Source organism: Harpia harpyja, chromosome 10 (genome assembly GCF_026419915.1).
Source record: "Harpia harpyja isolate bHarHar1 chromosome 10, bHarHar1 primary haplotype, whole genome shotgun sequence".
Classification (NCBI taxonomy): domain Eukaryota; kingdom Metazoa; phylum Chordata; class Aves; order Accipitriformes; family Accipitridae; genus Harpia; species Harpia harpyja.
In genome coordinates, this window is record NC_068949.1 from 26,300,445 (window position 1) to 26,318,104 (window position 17,660).

At 36.7% G+C, this 17,660-nt stretch overlaps 1 protein-coding gene across 1 annotated transcript in view; it reads right to left on the bottom strand.

Annotated features, from left to right (window-relative positions):
• Nucleotides 1-17,660, bottom strand: part of ERCC6 (ERCC excision repair 6, chromatin remodeling factor) — a 48,988-nt gene continuing 31,328 nt past the window's right edge. The window contains exons 8-20 of the mRNA XM_052798810.1: nucleotides 15,447-15,617; nucleotides 14,809-14,985; nucleotides 13,323-13,439; nucleotides 11,737-11,832; nucleotides 9,670-9,888; nucleotides 8,785-8,895; nucleotides 8,224-8,343; nucleotides 7,078-7,172; nucleotides 5,050-5,195; nucleotides 4,236-4,967; nucleotides 3,409-3,610; nucleotides 2,995-3,073; nucleotides 1-2,550 (exon numbers count right to left, since the gene is read on the bottom strand). Of these exons, the coding sequence (XP_052654770.1) occupies nucleotides 2,122-2,550; nucleotides 2,995-3,073; nucleotides 3,409-3,610; nucleotides 4,236-4,967; nucleotides 5,050-5,195; nucleotides 7,078-7,172; nucleotides 8,224-8,343; nucleotides 8,785-8,895; nucleotides 9,670-9,888; nucleotides 11,737-11,832; nucleotides 13,323-13,439; nucleotides 14,809-14,985; nucleotides 15,447-15,617 (2,694 nt within the window). The 3' untranslated portion in view covers nucleotides 1-2,121. The remainder of the gene's footprint in view (nucleotides 2,551-2,994; nucleotides 3,074-3,408; nucleotides 3,611-4,235; nucleotides 4,968-5,049; nucleotides 5,196-7,077; nucleotides 7,173-8,223; nucleotides 8,344-8,784; nucleotides 8,896-9,669; nucleotides 9,889-11,736; nucleotides 11,833-13,322; nucleotides 13,440-14,808; nucleotides 14,986-15,446; nucleotides 15,618-17,660) is intronic.

A 17,660-nucleotide genomic window follows, 5' to 3' on the forward strand; every position in this document is an offset into this window, starting at 1 on the left:
TTTTGGTTTTGCTTTTTTATTAAGTCCATAAAAGCCTAGGATTTATAAAAAGCACATGCAAGTCCATTTACATTAACAGATCAGCGAGAAGCTGCAAACTTTCCTTAATACAGGAACTATTTCTTTAAGATTGGAAGTAGTAAATAAAACAGGATACCAGAACTGACAGCTAAGGTGACAACAGCAGCTTTGCTAACAGCTGAATTCCTGGTTTGTTCCTGGGGCATAGGGATATGTGGGGGCATGACACCCAAAACCAATTAAAATTCCCTACAGCTTTTGAGAGAACAGCAAGGTTGGTTTGTTTTTACTCTTTTACTGATCCATTTTAAGTCAGATCAACAGATCTACAATTTTTGAAGTGTTTTGTAATTGCAGCCTAGATTCTTGGTTTTACCTTTCTCCTGAAAGAGGGAATGTAAGTGAATATAAATGGGATCAGGAAAAGAGATGTCAGGAAAAGGTGCCACAGTCCCACCTTGAAATGCCATGAGGAAAAGAAACAGATTCTTGGACTGTCTGCCCTCTCCAGCTCCAGTCTGTGAAAAGCCAACTGACCAGTTATTGAAACAGCGAGTCACCACTTTTTGCAAATCTCTACAGAACCTTTAGTACTGAGCAAAAACAAGAAGAAGAGCCATTGGGGTATCTTAAAGACTTTCTTTATGAGAAAAAAGTAACAGTTTGTATTGTTGCTTCACCATTCATCTTTCAGTATTTGTATTTTCACTCGAAGTAAACAAGATACTTTCACACTGAACAAAAAAATTAAAAGTAGCTCAGCTTTCCCTTTTCTCAGTAGCTGAGGGATAGGAAGGACATTAGGCATATTTAACTGTTCCTAGTTTAAGCCATACAGTAATTTAATATTGTTGCAAGAATGTAGTTTTCTTCTCAAAAATCTATCCATTCTTTCCCCCTTAAGATTTCCTTACATGGCACACTAGTACCTTGAAGATAGACCCAAAGTAGTACTCAGGTTTGCTACAAATAATCCAATCCTTCATTCCTTGGAAGAAAATGGGTATTAGAACTTGTCTGACTGTCAGGAAGACTGAGATTTTCCCTATCTACAGAATAGGTATGACCTGTAACTTCTGTATATGCTCTAATTACGTCTCTGGCCAAAAGTGATTATGTTTAGTAAAATACAGTGAAACCATTCCCCCTCTGACCAACTAACACCTCAAAATTTTAAACCTTGACAAAAACTAAGTGCTAACAGGGAACTGGAAAGTTTTTGACATAAATTACAGTGAGACCCATGATAATTTCATGGGATTTCAACTATCAGTCCACAACCTGTGACAAACAGTACAGTTACTGTCACCTCAGTGGTAAGAAATATTGTACCAAGCAATTGCCGGTGGTGTATGGGACTGTAACTGAACTGATGATTATAGTGTAAATGGGTTTTCCATAATATCCTAAGTTTTCCATAATTATCAACTGTCAGTCATCTCAATATCCTGCCAGGCTTTCAATTTTTGTGATTAAACCTCTGTGGCAGTAGAATTATTTCCCAAAATATTTAGTGATCTAAGTTACACTGCCTATGCTAGATGCTGGCAACAATGAAAGCACCTACATTAAAACAAAATTCTCACTACTGATGATGTACAATGACTTTGACGCACTTGTCAGTGCAAGTGAATCTCTCATGCTGACCACTATCATCTCCTCCTTTTTTTTTTTTTTTTTTTTTTGTGATGGTACACTGTGTGCCCCATGACCATTCAAGTAACATACAGAAAATTGAGGAAGTTCTTGGAATTTCGCAGAAATCAGAGTCTTACAACCCATGGCAACATCCATGGTTCTTATTGCAATAAAAAGTCAGTATGTATTCTTCATCCCAGTTATATTAAGATTTCTTTTAAAGAAAAGGTGCTGATATTTTGTATTGTTTCATCTATGAGGTAGACGGCACTTTCATATAAATAGCGTAAATCAGAAATTAAGTTAGCTCTAAGCCTGCAACAAGCGCTGCACCACTGACTGCTCAAGTCAATTATTAAATCATGAATACGAAATAATTCCTCACTTTAAAAGACAAACAGTAAGTCTTTGAAAGGAGAGTGGTGGCCAAGCGTACAGACAGATGACTTCCCTTGACAAAGGTCATCGGAATTCTGGCTTTAGCCTCCAGACACCTTCACCGTTCAGGCTCCTATGGAAGGTGCAGAGATTGCGGAGAAGTTCTCTAAAGACGCAGGACTGCGCTGCAGGCAGTTTGGACTCAAATTCATGCAATATTTCCTGAGTGCTAGCCTCGCCATCCACATGGGCCTGGAACGCTATGAAGTTACGCATATCCACGAGCAGTTCATCATATTCTGTTGAACCCAGGGCTGGGGCGGGTGCTTGCTGATGATTCTCATCTCCCTCATTCCCTGTCTGTTGTGGTAAAAGAAGGTGGTTTCTTGCCCTCATCTTAGCTAATAAAGATGAAGAGTCTAGTGCACTGGACGGTGATTCTCCAGATCTTCCATCAAAGTGCCCATTGGAACTATACTTCTTTACATTTTCTTTCTTTATTGTATCTGCACCCTGCAAACAAACATAAAGACTATGGAGAAAGTTGGATTTTGAGATCCACAGAATCTGTTATACAAAATCTGCTTGCTGTTTAGACTTAAACAACAAACATGAACACTCAGAAGCTAGTCATCTGAAATACACAATAAAGAGGTAATATGTTCTGGTCTCAACTTTAGAACTTAGGAAGTGAAAGAAAAGCGTTGCTGGTCTTGAGAGAGATAACCAGACCATGTTGCAATTTGTGACTGCTGTATCTAATTAGACTTCATCAAGATGCTATATCAAAACATGAAAAATCAAATTCATGGGTGACTAAAAATTCTAGAATTCTACAAAATCATATGACAAATGGGTATGAGACACATCTACAGTATAAATCACATTTGTTGCATGAATCAGAACATTTCACATATATCAGCTATTAAAAGAGAAATGTTAGCTTGTGTCTCTTACCTTGCACTTCTTCGCAGGTGATGCACAAGCGGAATGTGAAGAAAGCAGCATGGGGTTTCGTTTTTGACCAAACCGACTCCTGAAAACCCACAAAAGAATTAGCTCCATAAAACATCCTTCTCAAAATGATTAGGATAGTTTTGCCAAAGACATTGACTGGGTTTGCGTTTTAGGGTTCTCAAGAGCCCTCTGCCAAACTCTCTCTCCTCTACCATGCAACAATAATGCTTTCTTTGTACTTCAGAATGGACTTCCTAGGCTTGTAATATGCCTTCATGTCTTTATTAAATATAAAACACGAACTCCACATTGATACATGTTACTGCAAATACCAAGTGCAAAAAAAATGATAAATCCATAGCATCCTAAGGAACTTTTCTGTTTTTGGAAAAGCAGTGTGAGAACTGAACTTACTTTATTCCTGATGGTGCACCTGAAAGACCACTCATGCCTGTCCAGGTTGGCACACCAGAAGCAGCTCCTAAACATTGCTGTCGAGAGACTTTTAAGGCTCTTAAGGCATCCTGGGCCACTCTGTTTGCTTCTGCTTCCACCAGCACATGATCTGCACTGGAAGCTTCCATAATGGCATCATGCTTCATAACACTGTGCACCCCTAGAAACAAGAAGATACAAGAAAAGGTGAAGGAGGACATCTGTTAATTTACATGGTTATCTGTAAAATTAAATATTCACCATTTAAGTGAATGCCACAATCACATTTTTCCTTTTGCAGGTTGATTATATTCAGCACTTCAGTATAGTCATTTCTAATAAGAGAACCCCCTTCTATCAGTTAAGCAATCAATTTGACAGCAAACCACTTCTGGTGTGCTGATGAGGTCATTATTCACAACAGACTTGGCAATTATGTGGGTAAATTGATCATTTCTATTGTTATGGACAGGGCAGACAGAAGTGAAACCCCTGTGTAAATGAAGGTTGGTTATATCCTTATTTCCAGAAGAAACACTGCATTACTTCTACATCCAGAAGTGTTTCTGGAAGGCTGCAGATCTCTGAAATGTTTGTGCCGAGGTAATGAGCACTTTCATAACCGAAGCATTTCGGTGATGAACATTTTAATGTTTCACTACAGTAACAGAATAGATAAAACACGTTTTGTATTGTAGCTCTGACCATCAGAGTAACAGAACTGCTCCTTCCCTCACTTGCATAAGTTTTATATACCTCTGTTTATATAGTCTGACACTGTTGAGCAGCAAAATAACAACTGTTACCTGATTTTTTGAAAAGTTTCTCCAAGACATAATCATCATTTTTCTTTGAGTCTTCCTCCTTCTCTTCACTGTTCTCCCTTCTGTATCGCTTTTGTTTCACTAGATGAGGAACGCGCTCTCCTTCAAATTTGGCATCTTTGTGATGCTTCTTCTTAGACTTATCTTTGTGGCTCTCGTGTGACAGCATATCCACCCTGTGCTTTGTTTTTGAGGTACATTTATAATGATTATTATCTAATTGCCCATCTTCAGTTTTAGCAACCTGCTTTTCCCAAGAGCCAGCTGCACCACATGTAAGGCTAAAATCTCCCTTCACATTTGCATTAGCTGCTCCATGTACTTCATCAGCCACCATGGCGTTCAGACATTTGGCATTCTCTGAAGACCCTGCATCACCTGGCAATAACTGGAACATAGATTTGTCAGCTCTTTCCAAGCTTTCCTCCTTGCTTTTATTCAATGAATTTATATTAGTAGCAGCTTGTACATTATCTTTTGCATAGCTATTTTGGTCAAAGGCTTCCAAATTCCCTTTGGTTTCCTCACTTGTGTCTATTGCTTTAGAAGAAGAATTTGTCATGCGGGTGGTCGAGTAGGAATTGGATGACTTGCTGTACTTTGGTGAGCTGCTTTCTGTAAGATGGAGATCACCTTTAGAAGTGTCATTATCAGGTGGCTTTTCAAGTTTCTGTTTCAATTGGTGTTTTGGGACTTGAACATCTGAACCAGTACCTGAGGGATGAATGAAATTAGTATCCATTTATCAAACACTTCAAACATTTTTACTTTTAAACAAACAGAGAAAAATGTGTACCTGCAAAAATTGCACTTGTTTCTGTCCCCTGAGACACATCTGGGCTGCTCAGAGTAAAAAGTTCATAAAGGTCATTGGATTTGAAAAAGCGCCTCTGCTTAGGGTCTTTCAGCACTCTGTTCGTTAAAAACTGTTTGAAGATTTGTCTAAAAATGAAAAAAAAAGTACTCTGTGCATGAAACAATGTCTAGCTATGTTTAAGTACTGAATACAGTACTTAAACAGAAAACTGTATAAGCACAAATGTTACCCTGCAGAACAACTAAGCAGTGGGAAGATGATGTTAGTTTCCAAAAGACAATCTTGAGTTAGTAACTTTCAAACAACCAACTAAATTGTTAAACACAGGGATTTATTGTTTTGCAACAACCCCATAACACAACAGGTAACCACCATCCTGAAATGTCCTATGGGGCATCCCTTAACTAAGCAATAAATAACTTCACAGCTAGAATTTTTTTTGTCCATTAAAATTGAAAAGCTTGCATATGTTACAATAAAACTATCAGAAAGCTCCTGAAAGAAAAACAAGAGCTTGTTAAAATTACAACATTTTAATGGTCAATTGGTTGGAGGAATCAAAAGCAGCAGAGCAGCTCAGTCCGATGGTGATGACTGGATGACAATCACTGAAAAGGGAAATCAGATTTGTGGTTGAGAGGAAGGGAATAAAAGCCCATCTGCAGAAGACTGAAAGGAACAAATCTGGAGGAGAACTAAGCTGCAAAAAGTCTTCTAGCATTGGTAAATCTACTTCTATGCCATGTTTGTACTACATAGCTTTTGATTTCAAGTTCTACGCACTATTTTCACGTACAAAAAATACATCCCTAAATAAAGCTGGAAATCAGTTCTCAAGAAGTGTTTTTATCATGGTTTTGACTCTGCTGGCATTAAGCAGAGAAAGTATTTTTAAATCCAGTTGGCAAAAACTAAGTTTAAACTTAGGTGCCAGCTACTGTAGTGCACCCATCAGATGACTTTAAAGTTTTTAAGAATTAACTGAGCTTCATAGCTTCTTGCAAGGATGATCACCTATTTGCAGGAAAGAAAACACAGGCAAAGAGAAAAGGCAACTTGCTCAAAGTTCAAAACTCATTGCACTGTTCAGGAAATAAATGAATTTCTGATGGCTGCCCTGACCCTTAGAACCCACTTCCTTGATGTGGTCAGTGTTGTTCAAACAGAAGTATGCCAGAGGGATGCAAGCCAACCAACAGCGGATGCTTTGTGTCCATGTGGTAAAATAGATTTAAAAAGGCACTCAATAAGTTCAGGTATTTCATTATTTAGAGCTTTTCATTCATCTGCATTTTCAAAGGGGATATTCCAGTTCTGAAGAGTAATGCCTGGACAGAGGATTCCCATGTACATTCACTTGGCATTCATGTCAGTGAAACTAACTACTGAGAAAGCTGAACGGGAAAGTAAAACAAAAAGATTCACTGATTTCAAAATACAAGCACTTCAAGGCTTTAGCTACATTTTGGAATAAATAATGTGAATATGACTGGTGGTTCTTGGGATTTAATTCTCTCACTTTGGAATGATTTGGGAATAAAATCAAATTGGGTTTGCAGAGTAGTAAATGGATGTATGTACCACATACATCTTTATATATCCTAAGGACAATATAAAGAACTTGTTGATTTCAATTTGCATTTCAGACTTGTTGAGTCTCATGTTCTGAGTAAGGGGCTCATTTTTTCCTGTCTATGCCTCATACTCTCTCATTTACAGTGAATTCTGGATGTACTGGACACAGCTGCTGGAACAGACTGATGAGGTATGTTTAGCACGTGGGTCTTGGAGCTAGACAGGCAGCAGCACAGCCCTGCAGCTGGGAGCCTAATATTAGATGAAGGTCCATTTCTCAGCAGAAATTTTTAAAAGTTTTCAGTGACTCGCCCATCATGACCAAGATGGGGATTACAAGCCACGTGTGCACATGCACGGGTATGTCACTGTTACATACACCTCAGATTCGCTACAAATATTTTCTTGTGCATACTGCTTTATCCAACTGACCTGTGGTATATCTTCTCTTCAATAGTACCTGCAGTGAGAAGCCTATACACAGTCACCTGTTTCTTTTGGCCTATTCTCCAAGCACGTTCCCGAGCCTGGAACACAAAAGGTTTGGTTACCAGACACTAGCCTCTTAGACATGTGTTTGACAGAGAGCTAACGATACCACCGCTTCAAACCTAGTTTGGATATTTAACAAATAGTTCAAGAAGTTGCATAGCTGTGGTATTTCTACAGCATTAGGACAACTAACTCAGCAGGAGAGGAAAACAATTTAGAAAGTTTACCTATGTAAAAAGAAAAGTTTCCAGTTGTACCAAGAAATCTATGCAATAAATCTCAAAAAATAAATTATGTTAAAATTAGAACTCTTATCTAGGATATGTACTTTATATAGACTTATTCCAAAAGGGAACTATTTTACAATAGATCTTTAATATACGCATTTCCTTTGAACTTTTCTTCTTTTTCTTAACTGAAAGCTTTCCTATAAACATCTTGAACCAACAACTAAAACATACCACTCGCAGATCTCAGAGCTATGTAGGATTTTCATCAAAAATAGCTTTTTCCTCTCAAACATGTAAGCCGCATATACTGTTGAGGGATCTAATAAACCAGAGTCTCATCACACCATCAGATAAAGAACAACTTCTTCAAAGTATTGGCTTAACAGCAGCTTCTAAGGGTATAGCTACATATCATTATTTAGTGACAAAGCCAATTTAAGCAACACTTGCTCTCTTTTCTTACCCTGCATTGCCACCGTAAACAGTCATGTGTGTTCAAGAGCTTGCACAGCTGTACTCTCCCTTCAGAAACATCTGGTTTGTTTGTTTGTTTATTTTATAGAATCAGGCCATTTCAACTGTTTGTTTGGCTACACTCTAAACAGACTATATGAATTGACAATATTGAAGAGTGGTAAGGTATAACAGCATAAAGGGGATGTGGTGGGAACCACTTAAATTGGCTTTGCCACAAGAGTAATAATATGGAACTGCACCCTAAGTGACCATTGCTGGGAACAGCAACTTAGGGAAGAGCAACATAGTGCTTTAACACTATTTGAGGAGATAAATGTCATTCTGTCTTCAGTTTTATTTAAACTTAGCTGGTAAATGGAATGTAATGAACCAAACTCACCTGTGTGTCTGTGCTAGGATTCCAATCAGGATCATAAATAATAACCCGGTCAGCACCAGTCAAGTTAACTCCAATGCCACCAACACGAGTTGTTAGAAGAAAAATAAATATGGACTTGTCCTATAACATAAGAAAGAATTTACTAAAGCAAGAATTACCAAAGTAGAATTATTGGGTTTTTTTTTTTATTTCCTGGATTCTTTTATTATCAGCATTATTCGCAAAGATGCAAAGGGAGCCAAGAGAAGGAATGCATTTCCTTGTTTGCCTAATATCTCTTGACAAATAAGAGTAGTTTGATCTAAATTTCATTTACTGTTGTCCAATAAAATTTCTTTTTCCCCTTTTCAACTGCGTTTTTTTTCTTAGCAGAAACCCCAACTTAAGTGTGAAAAAAGTGATCACTTTTTTCCCCTCTCACAAAGAAAGTGGTTTCATTTGATTGAAGTCCCCAGTTTTGCGTCTCAAACCTGTAGTATATTTAAAAACAGACCAAAAAGGAATGCAAGAACTCAACCATACTCACTAACAGGCATTAGTGTGTGGGATGCAACATCTCACCTCATTGTATCTTGCTATAAGGGGCTGTCTGGAAGCTATTGTTGTGGTGCCATCCATCCTGAGGTAGGAATAGTTTCTTTCGCTCACAAAGACTTCAAGTATCTGCAGCATCTGTTGTGATGGAAAAAATTTAATGAAATCCAGACATGAAGACTGAGCAACTGTCTGATCAAGTCATAAGAATTTCTGGTACTAACTGCAGTGCCAATCAAACAAACAAGATGACGACCAAAAACTTGTGAAACTTAAATAAGCAGAAAATTCATTAACTTATGTAATTGGGGGAAAAAAAAAAAAAAGTAGTTATTTCACTGCTGAATGCATGAGTTTGTGCGTGGTTTGGGAAGTCCAGAGCCATGGTCTCAAGACAATTAACCAGGTAAATGGAGCAGCATTCCAAGGGAATCCATGGAAGCAAGACAAAATCATGAATACATAGGGAAAACAAATGAAGGTCACTGTCTGTGCTACTGGCCCAAAGCACACAATTCTGAGAATTAGATGTGCAGCACATGCACTAAACACAGCAAGCAAGCTGACTACCGATTCTATCCTGAAACTACACAGTAGGGACAATAAATACGTCACCACTGCTTCAGCCTGGTATTATATGGGTAGAACTGATACAAGCTTCGACCCAGTGTAATGAATTTGGGCAAGACTGCCACAACACTGTGTCATTCCAGTAAAGCTTACTGAGCTTGGGAACTGGTCTCCAATTATTCCAAAGACATTAGTAATTTTTGGTATTTTTTTCAATAAGATGTTAATTTTCTGAGAAGGACACTACAAAAGGTGGTTCTAATTACAAGTCTTGTTGGGATACATACACACACATTTTAGTTTTAGTAATAACTAAAACTAAAACCAATTAGCTCATCTTACCTGTCTTGACTGAGTAAAAAACAACACTCTGTGACCTTGCTTGTGCCATATTTTCAGCAAGGATTCTACCACTATCATTTTTCCAGAACGTTTCCAATATCCAAACTGATCTGCTTCTGCCACTTCAGCATCTGGTACACCCTTCAAAATCCTGGGGCCACCAGAGAAGAGGTCAGGGTGGTTGCAAATCTTTCTCAAAGCTACTAGTCCTGAGAAAATCTAAAGAACACAGGAGAAAAATATTTTTATTTTCATTTTCTTGACAAATACATTTGTCTGTATGGGTTGTGGTTGAGAAAAATAATGGATTAATCCAGTAATCATCAAGAAGTTTGTTTTTAATAGTGGTTTGCTCTTTAGAAAAGCCAATGGACGCTAATACTCATTTCATGGAAAGTTTTAGGAAAAATCAGTACAAGAGAAGGTCAATGAAATTTTACATTCTTTTGAGCCTATTCTGGTGACAATGTTAAGAGCAATTTCCATTGCTGTTTCTGCAGCAATTTCCACATTAGCAAAAGTAGTCTTTAGCTGTAACTCACAGTCAAATTTTTCCTACTCAAAAGGAAAGATTCCACCAAGTTTGTTACTTGAAATTATTGTGTCCTTCCTTCCAACCCCCGCCATGTTAGCAGGTAACTTAAGACAGACCTTGAGGATAGCAAGTATACCCACCAGCATGCATGGTAACAAAGAACAGATGAGTAAACATATTTGAACAAACATATGAAGCTGAAAATTACCACTTTTGATGCCATGTTAGAAGGTTCTGTTCAGTTATTCATTCAACAAGATTACAAGTGTTACTTATTCTTCTGATATAATGGGCACTCATAAAAATGAACTAGCTTGAAACAGCAAATCCCTCAATCTTCTATTGCTACAAGTTGGATGAGCCTGCTCATAATTTATGGTTTGTTTGTACGATGGGGATTTTGTTTTTCAGCTGGGATTCACTGCTGTCATCACAAAACATCTAATAAAAGCATTGACGTTTACCATTCAAAATTTCCAGAACTCTAGCAAATATGATAGCCCATTCTGTACATCTTAAGAGAAATTTCTGCAGATAGTCTTGTACAAGCCATCTCTCGAAGATCAAGCTCCTTAAAATAATTTTCATTGGGATAACTAAAATCGCTAGGCATTTGAAAAAACTTGGCCACTATACCTTTGCAAGATCTGGAAAAAATAAAAAAGTCAAAACAGTGATAAGGTCAACAACTGCTTTGTATGGCACTGCAATATACATGGCTGTACTGACCATACAACTAACTGGAGTCACTGGTGGTGGGGGCAGAAGGGATTTCACAGCTCACAAGACAAGGAAACATGGTAAATTACACATCATAACCAAGACATATTACTTCTCCTCTTACAAACAATAGATCTGTATCCTGCAGGTAAAATGGGAGTGAAAAACATCCACTGCATGCATACAAAAATCAAATGGACCAAATGTGTGCAATGTAGGAGTCACAGGGAATAACAGACTTTTTACACAGGCAACAGCAGGCATTTGAAACTGTATTTCCATTACTGCTGTCAACCTGGTCACAGCAATTTCAACACTTATGTTGTAAGGATGGAGGCAAAAGGTGTTGAAGTGACTAGTACGACAGTAACAAGGATGCTTGCTATTTGCTCTGCTATACGTTAAGACTCTGTGAAATAATCAACTGTTGCATCACAAAGTTATCATACCTGAACTGTACTCTGAGGACAAATTACTCTTTTCCTTTGCTTCACTTTTGCAATTGTATAAAAGCATGCATACGGTAACCTACAGCAGGTCATCCAACAAGCCATAATTTGTTCCCAAGATCACAAACATATTGCAAAGCTCATTCCATTACTACTTTTATCTGCTCATGCCGCTACATATGGATCACTAACTCTACATATTCCCTGGAATATTTCTGAGAAAAAAAAGCATACATCCACAAAAGTAGAACTGAGATCAGTGTGCTTCCCTTTCTGCTCAGAATCCAGACAGAAGAATGCAAAGGTCAGTCCATGACTTTATCCATCAAACTCTACCTGTCATTAACATTAATTAATGCCAACCTGCATGTCTCCATTGAGAATCTGGTAAACTTCTTTAGAGCTGATGAAATTTTGATAGACTTGACGCTGCTCATCTGTCAAACGGCAGAAGAGGACCTACCAAAGCAAACAAATGAACAAATGAAACAAATGAACAGGTTGGGCTCAAGCCCAACCTGTAAACTCCAAATAGAGTGAATTTTAAAGTTTTGCAATGTGCTACAATGAAGCTTCACAGATGTCTGACATACTGAAATACTAAGTTAAAAGATACTGCATAGAAAGAATTAAAAAACCTTAGAATTTTTAGAGAATGAACATAATCATTAAGATGTGTTTCATGAGTTTTTCTGTGCCCTTTCCCAGTTGTTATTTTTTCCCCTCAAATTGCTTTAGTTTTGGAAGTGCTGCCGTTTTCCAGTTTTAATGAGATAACTGTGCAATGTCAGCATTCTCTCAAAGCTATGTTTATAGGAAACACTCTCCATTATGTGTCTGCTATCTCCCTTACAACTTGCAAATTCTTAGTACCTCATGGGAAGGTTAGCCTACGTAATCTGTTCTGTCATTAGCCTTTGAGTGTGAGCATATAATGCTTTTTCAGATGGTCTAATAGGCTAAAATGGAGCAAAATCACTTCCTTGCATCCTGCAAGGCACCCAACATTATGCCATAAGTCAAACTTATGTAATGCCCTGTGATCAATAAGAACAAAAATCAAATTTGTTTAATCTGTTTATGATTGCATTCTTTAGAGTAAGTAGCCCAGACTCTTTAAAGTATATAGAAATTCAAAATTTGTTTAAAAAAGATCATTAGACTGCACAGCAGAAACTGAGTATTGCCTACTCATTTATTATGTGCCTTTCAGCACTATCTTACAAAGAAAGCATGTCTACTTCTTTTTTAGGAAGAACAGGAAGAAAGATTGAAGAGAGGAAGAAAGACAGGAAGAAAGATTGAAGAGAGGACAGGAAAGCCTGAAGCACTGAAACCTGAGTGGCAGAAGAATCTAATAATGATTACAAGTGAGTATTTGTAGGAATTTCAGTTGTTTAAACAATCCTTTCACCCTCTACTTTGAATCAGAATGTTTCCTAAAAAGATATCTCACCTCTTTGTAGAGCAAACAAGTTTTTGATCAAAAGGCTAATATTTTGGAAATTTATTAGAATGTACAGGCCCAGCTAGCTTGCCATATGAACAACTACCATCAAGTATTTCTCTACTATTTGCTGCCCAAATGAACCTTTTTAAAGGAGAAAACAATGTTAAAGTGTCCAAGAGATGCATCATAGGAAACACCCCGCAGATAACTCATTTGTATGCACCTGTGACCTAGGAGGACAGTATTAAGCAGACCTGACTACACTTCATATATCCTTTGTTTTTTAGATGAGAGTGTACTTGTACAGACCCTGCAAGACTGTGACCATTTAATACTCAGAATGTAGGTGAAAGGAATATGCAACTTGAAAGCTCTACATCTTATCTTTAGTTAGAACAGCATTTCATCTACTATTAGCACAAATTATTTCCAAATGTCCATGAAAGATTGGATTTTGGGGAAGGAGAGGGCTCAGATCTAATAGTAAAGATAAGCAAACCTGTTCATTTTTATCTGGAAGTGAAAGGCTCATTTTTACATCAGCCTTCATTCTTCGCAGCAAGTAGGGGTTTATGGTGTCCCGTAACACACAGGCACATTTGTATGCAGTTTTTACCTAAAAAAGGAAGAAAAAGCAAAAGTTGTATTTCGGTTCTTGATATTAATTTTAGTAACAAGCAAAATTCCATATCTAGTAATAGGAAAATTCTAATAAAATTAGATTATTTATGAATCACATGCATCTACAGTTACATATTCAGCACAACATGAATTGCAATAAAATTCATGTTAGCAACAATAACATTGAAAAAGTAAGTCTTCCTCAGACACCCCTAACTTATCTTTCCTAATTTAGTGGACTTTAAAAGAGATCAGAAATGAGGTATTTCTTTTAGAAACCAATCCAAGAAGTGAGTATAAACTTACACAGAACCAAAATCCTCATGAAAAACTGCTAATACATATACTGAAGATCAAAAAACAAGCCTGCAGCAATGGTGGTTACTAGACAATAAGTGAAGATTAGTGCCCGCTTGAGACTATTAAAAAAATCGGTACAAGAAAATCCTCACGATCACAGAAACTAAAGGTCACTCTGGCCTTAAATGGAGCATATGGTTCTATAATGGGTAATGGATGTGTGAGATGGGTATTAACTGTACATAATGGCTAAAAATACCTTCATTTCTCTTAAAGCAAAACAAAGAATATAATAAATTATTGATGTGTAAAAAACAAATCGGCTGTCCAATTTAGTAAATTACTAAGCTTTAGACAGGCGAAGTACTTAAACTCAAGAAGAAAATAAAACTTTAGAAATGTACGTGTGCAAAACATTAAAAGAATATTTAAAAGGATACAAGTTTATTAGCATTTATATGAAACTTAGTCTGCAGATTATTATGCAGACAATTTATCTATCAGCTAATTTGAAAAATGTTTAAGAACTCATAAATACTGAGAACCACAACTACAAAGATTAATAGACATACTTATTCAAAATAATATTTCCAATAATTTTTACTTTAAAAATTAAATAGTTTATCTACTTTCAGACTTCCAATACGTACTCCGGCTTTTTAAAATGAAAACGGTTTTCAGTTCGGATTTAAGGATTCCTCTATTGCATAATTTGCCAAAGCTTGATATCAAACAGGAAAGTTTTATTTAAATACATCAAAACACAAGATGTATTTTATATACACTTCCCACTGCAATTTGCTTATCTTTACTTTACATCAAAGAATAATTCTAATGATTTAAACTTTTGACAAGAAAGCCTTGTGTATAAGCTATACCCCTGTATAAACGAAATGGTCTCATTTAGTTGAACACTTCTTTTCACAAACACAGCAGTAAAACACACATGCGCCTCTCTTTTGAGTTAAGTGTCTAGAATATACAGCATGAAGTACATTTAAAAGTCAGTTTAGAAATAACGTAACAGTTTCCTTCAAGCAAAGTGATATTTTTGAGGCATTTACCTGGACAGGAGAGGCGTTAGAATATCCTCCCATGGTTATTGGAACAGAAAATTGCTCCATGAACACAGGCAGTGTTCCCAATTTCCCTGGGAATACAAAGTCAAAGAGGGACCAGAGCTCCTTTAGGTTATTTTGCATAGGCGAGCCAGACAAGATGATTCGATGGGGTGTGCGGAACTATTAATAAAAACCACAAAACCAAAAGGAAGTTATTTTCACGGTTCATGGTGTAATCTGCCTCCTGCCTCAGAGTATATTCAATTTCACCATCAATGAATTCTCATTTTAAAATATGTGGCCTCATATTCCTGAAATAAACAGCTTTCTGCAATATATTGTCCATAAACTGTTAGCAGAAGATGAACACCAGCAATCTGACATTCGTCCCAAATGGTAAATTACTACACAATTTAAAACTTCTGATTTTTTTCTCTACCATACTTCTGTAAATTTACTAATGTAATCTCATTAAAAATGTTAAGTAGATTAAATAGTCAAATACAGACCATTTTGATTTATGCTTTTGTTCTTTATTAATGGTCAAATGTGCATTTTTATGATAAAGTAATACAGGCTATTAGATTTTGGAACCTCCCCCCAGAGTGCCTAAAATATTTCATTTATTTTTTATAAAGTACCTGCTTGCATGCAAGTGTGACCGCAGCATTTGGATTTCGGATTTTGTGACCCTCATCCAGAATCACGTAATGCCAGTCATAGCTGTGGATGTTATCCTGCATCAGTCGAATGTATGAATAAGATGTAATTAAAATTCCATGGCATGAAGCAATTTCATGAATTAGTTTCACCTAAAAGCAAAAGGTGCATGTTGTCAGTAACAGTGAGACAGAAAACTCAGACCTACTGAACTACAGGTTTGCTGTCCAAGGTACATACAAAAAGTTTTGAAAAAGCAGATATATAATTTAGTTTGCAAAGAAAATAAGTATAGGCAAGATTTTGATTATATGATTCCTAGCTCATCTGTAAAAGAATGAAACACTTGAATACTGTGTTATAACAGATCAGAATTTGACCTGAAGACTGGTCAGAAGGAAACAGTGGGTTTTATTTTTTTTTTTTTAAAGGCAATGTCTGAAAAAACAAACATTACATTTGATTAAAATTCTCCTATATTCACTTCACAAACCCAGCTTTGTGTACTGCATGCAAGATCTAGAACGTTAGAGAAAATTAAACAAGTGAAAAACTGAAAAACAATCACAAAATCTGTTTGGTTAATCCTAAATTCTGCCCAACCTCTCTCATTAATAGGATTAATATATTTGTGAGTAATCTTCAAATTTTGTGCTTCTCTTGTAAGCTATATCCTTTCCCCAAGTTTTTAGTAGCCTTTATAGCTGTAGATTATGTAGGGCAGGGACCATCTATGTCACCTTCCAAGCATTCATAGTATTCAAGACTCATCTTTCCTGCATTTATCCTCCACATATTTCAATCTAGAAGACTTAAACAGAAGATGATGGGCTGGGAGGCAATTCTGGATGAAACAAAAATACCCAATGTAAAAGAAAAAAAAGTAGAACCACCACAGAATTTGCTAAAGGAAAGACAAAACTCTTATTACTAGAAGTACCTTAAAAAAAAAACACCAAACAACCCAACAAAAACAAAAGGGAAAAATCCATCTCAAAGACTTGGATGGTGCTAAAAGTCCATGATCTCTTATTATAAAATCTCTTGCTCAGACATACCCCAAGATTCAAAAAGCTCTTCTGTGTTAAACTGTTCAAGAACTTCTGCTTTCTGATTATCACCTCCTGATAAAACCATGACACATTATTTAATGTTGACATCATGATTCTCAAGAGAATATGTAATCTTTACAACAATTTGTATTACAGACAGAGTAGGGTTTCTAGGCAGATGTGGACATCCAAAGCTTAATTCTACCTGGCACACTGCCCACAGTCTGCAACCGTGTCCTAGAATCTCAGCAATGGCCTATCATAGAATATTGTAGACATCTCTACCCAAACACTTAAGACAAATCATCTCGGGCGATTTCAAATTAAAAGCTTGTAAAATATGTAACCTCTCCTAGTTTTTGCAATTAATAGGGTATGTCTGCAATTAGCCTGACTTACAGAATGTTACACTGTTGTCATTAAAAGATGTTTTGTGAAAGTGCTGCTGTTATTATGGAGGCTCAAGAGACCAATCCCTCCTAGAGGGCAAACAGTGGACTAGTAGAAAACAACAGCCATAAATCACATTGTCAGGTAGCAGAGAGAACAGAAGTGAAACACAGGCACATGAAGGCCATTCACTGTAAACACACCACAGCAGAATCCTAGTCAGGATTTACTGAACCTGTAATTAATTAAAGTTTCCTTCAAGCTAAATTTTTAATAAACAAGGATTTGTGCTGACAATGAAGAAATACAACAGCACAATTTTATCAACTCACACTACAACACTTATTAACTCTCATTTTACTGCATTGGGTACTTTCTCAGAGGTTGCCTTTGCTTTAGTTGCAGGTCTTGGAATGATTTTAAATATTTAAAAATACGATAACAGATTTAATATTGGATACACACTGTTTTGAGGCTGTGGCATTTCAAAATTTATGCTATTTTATCATGTATTCTTTAATTCACAATTCCTGTTTGGTTAGATTCAAGCATGTTTAATTTAATTTTTGTCTCCCCTCAGGAAATACACTTCAATGAAATATTTCAGGGCATGTGCTGTTAAACTAAAGAAACCAAACAACCCCCAAAACACCCCCCCCACACCCCCAAAAAACAGCTTAAGAGAGACAAATCCTACCAATGCCAAAAGATTACACAGCAGTTACCCAGCTTTGAAATTCTGAACTCTGGCCT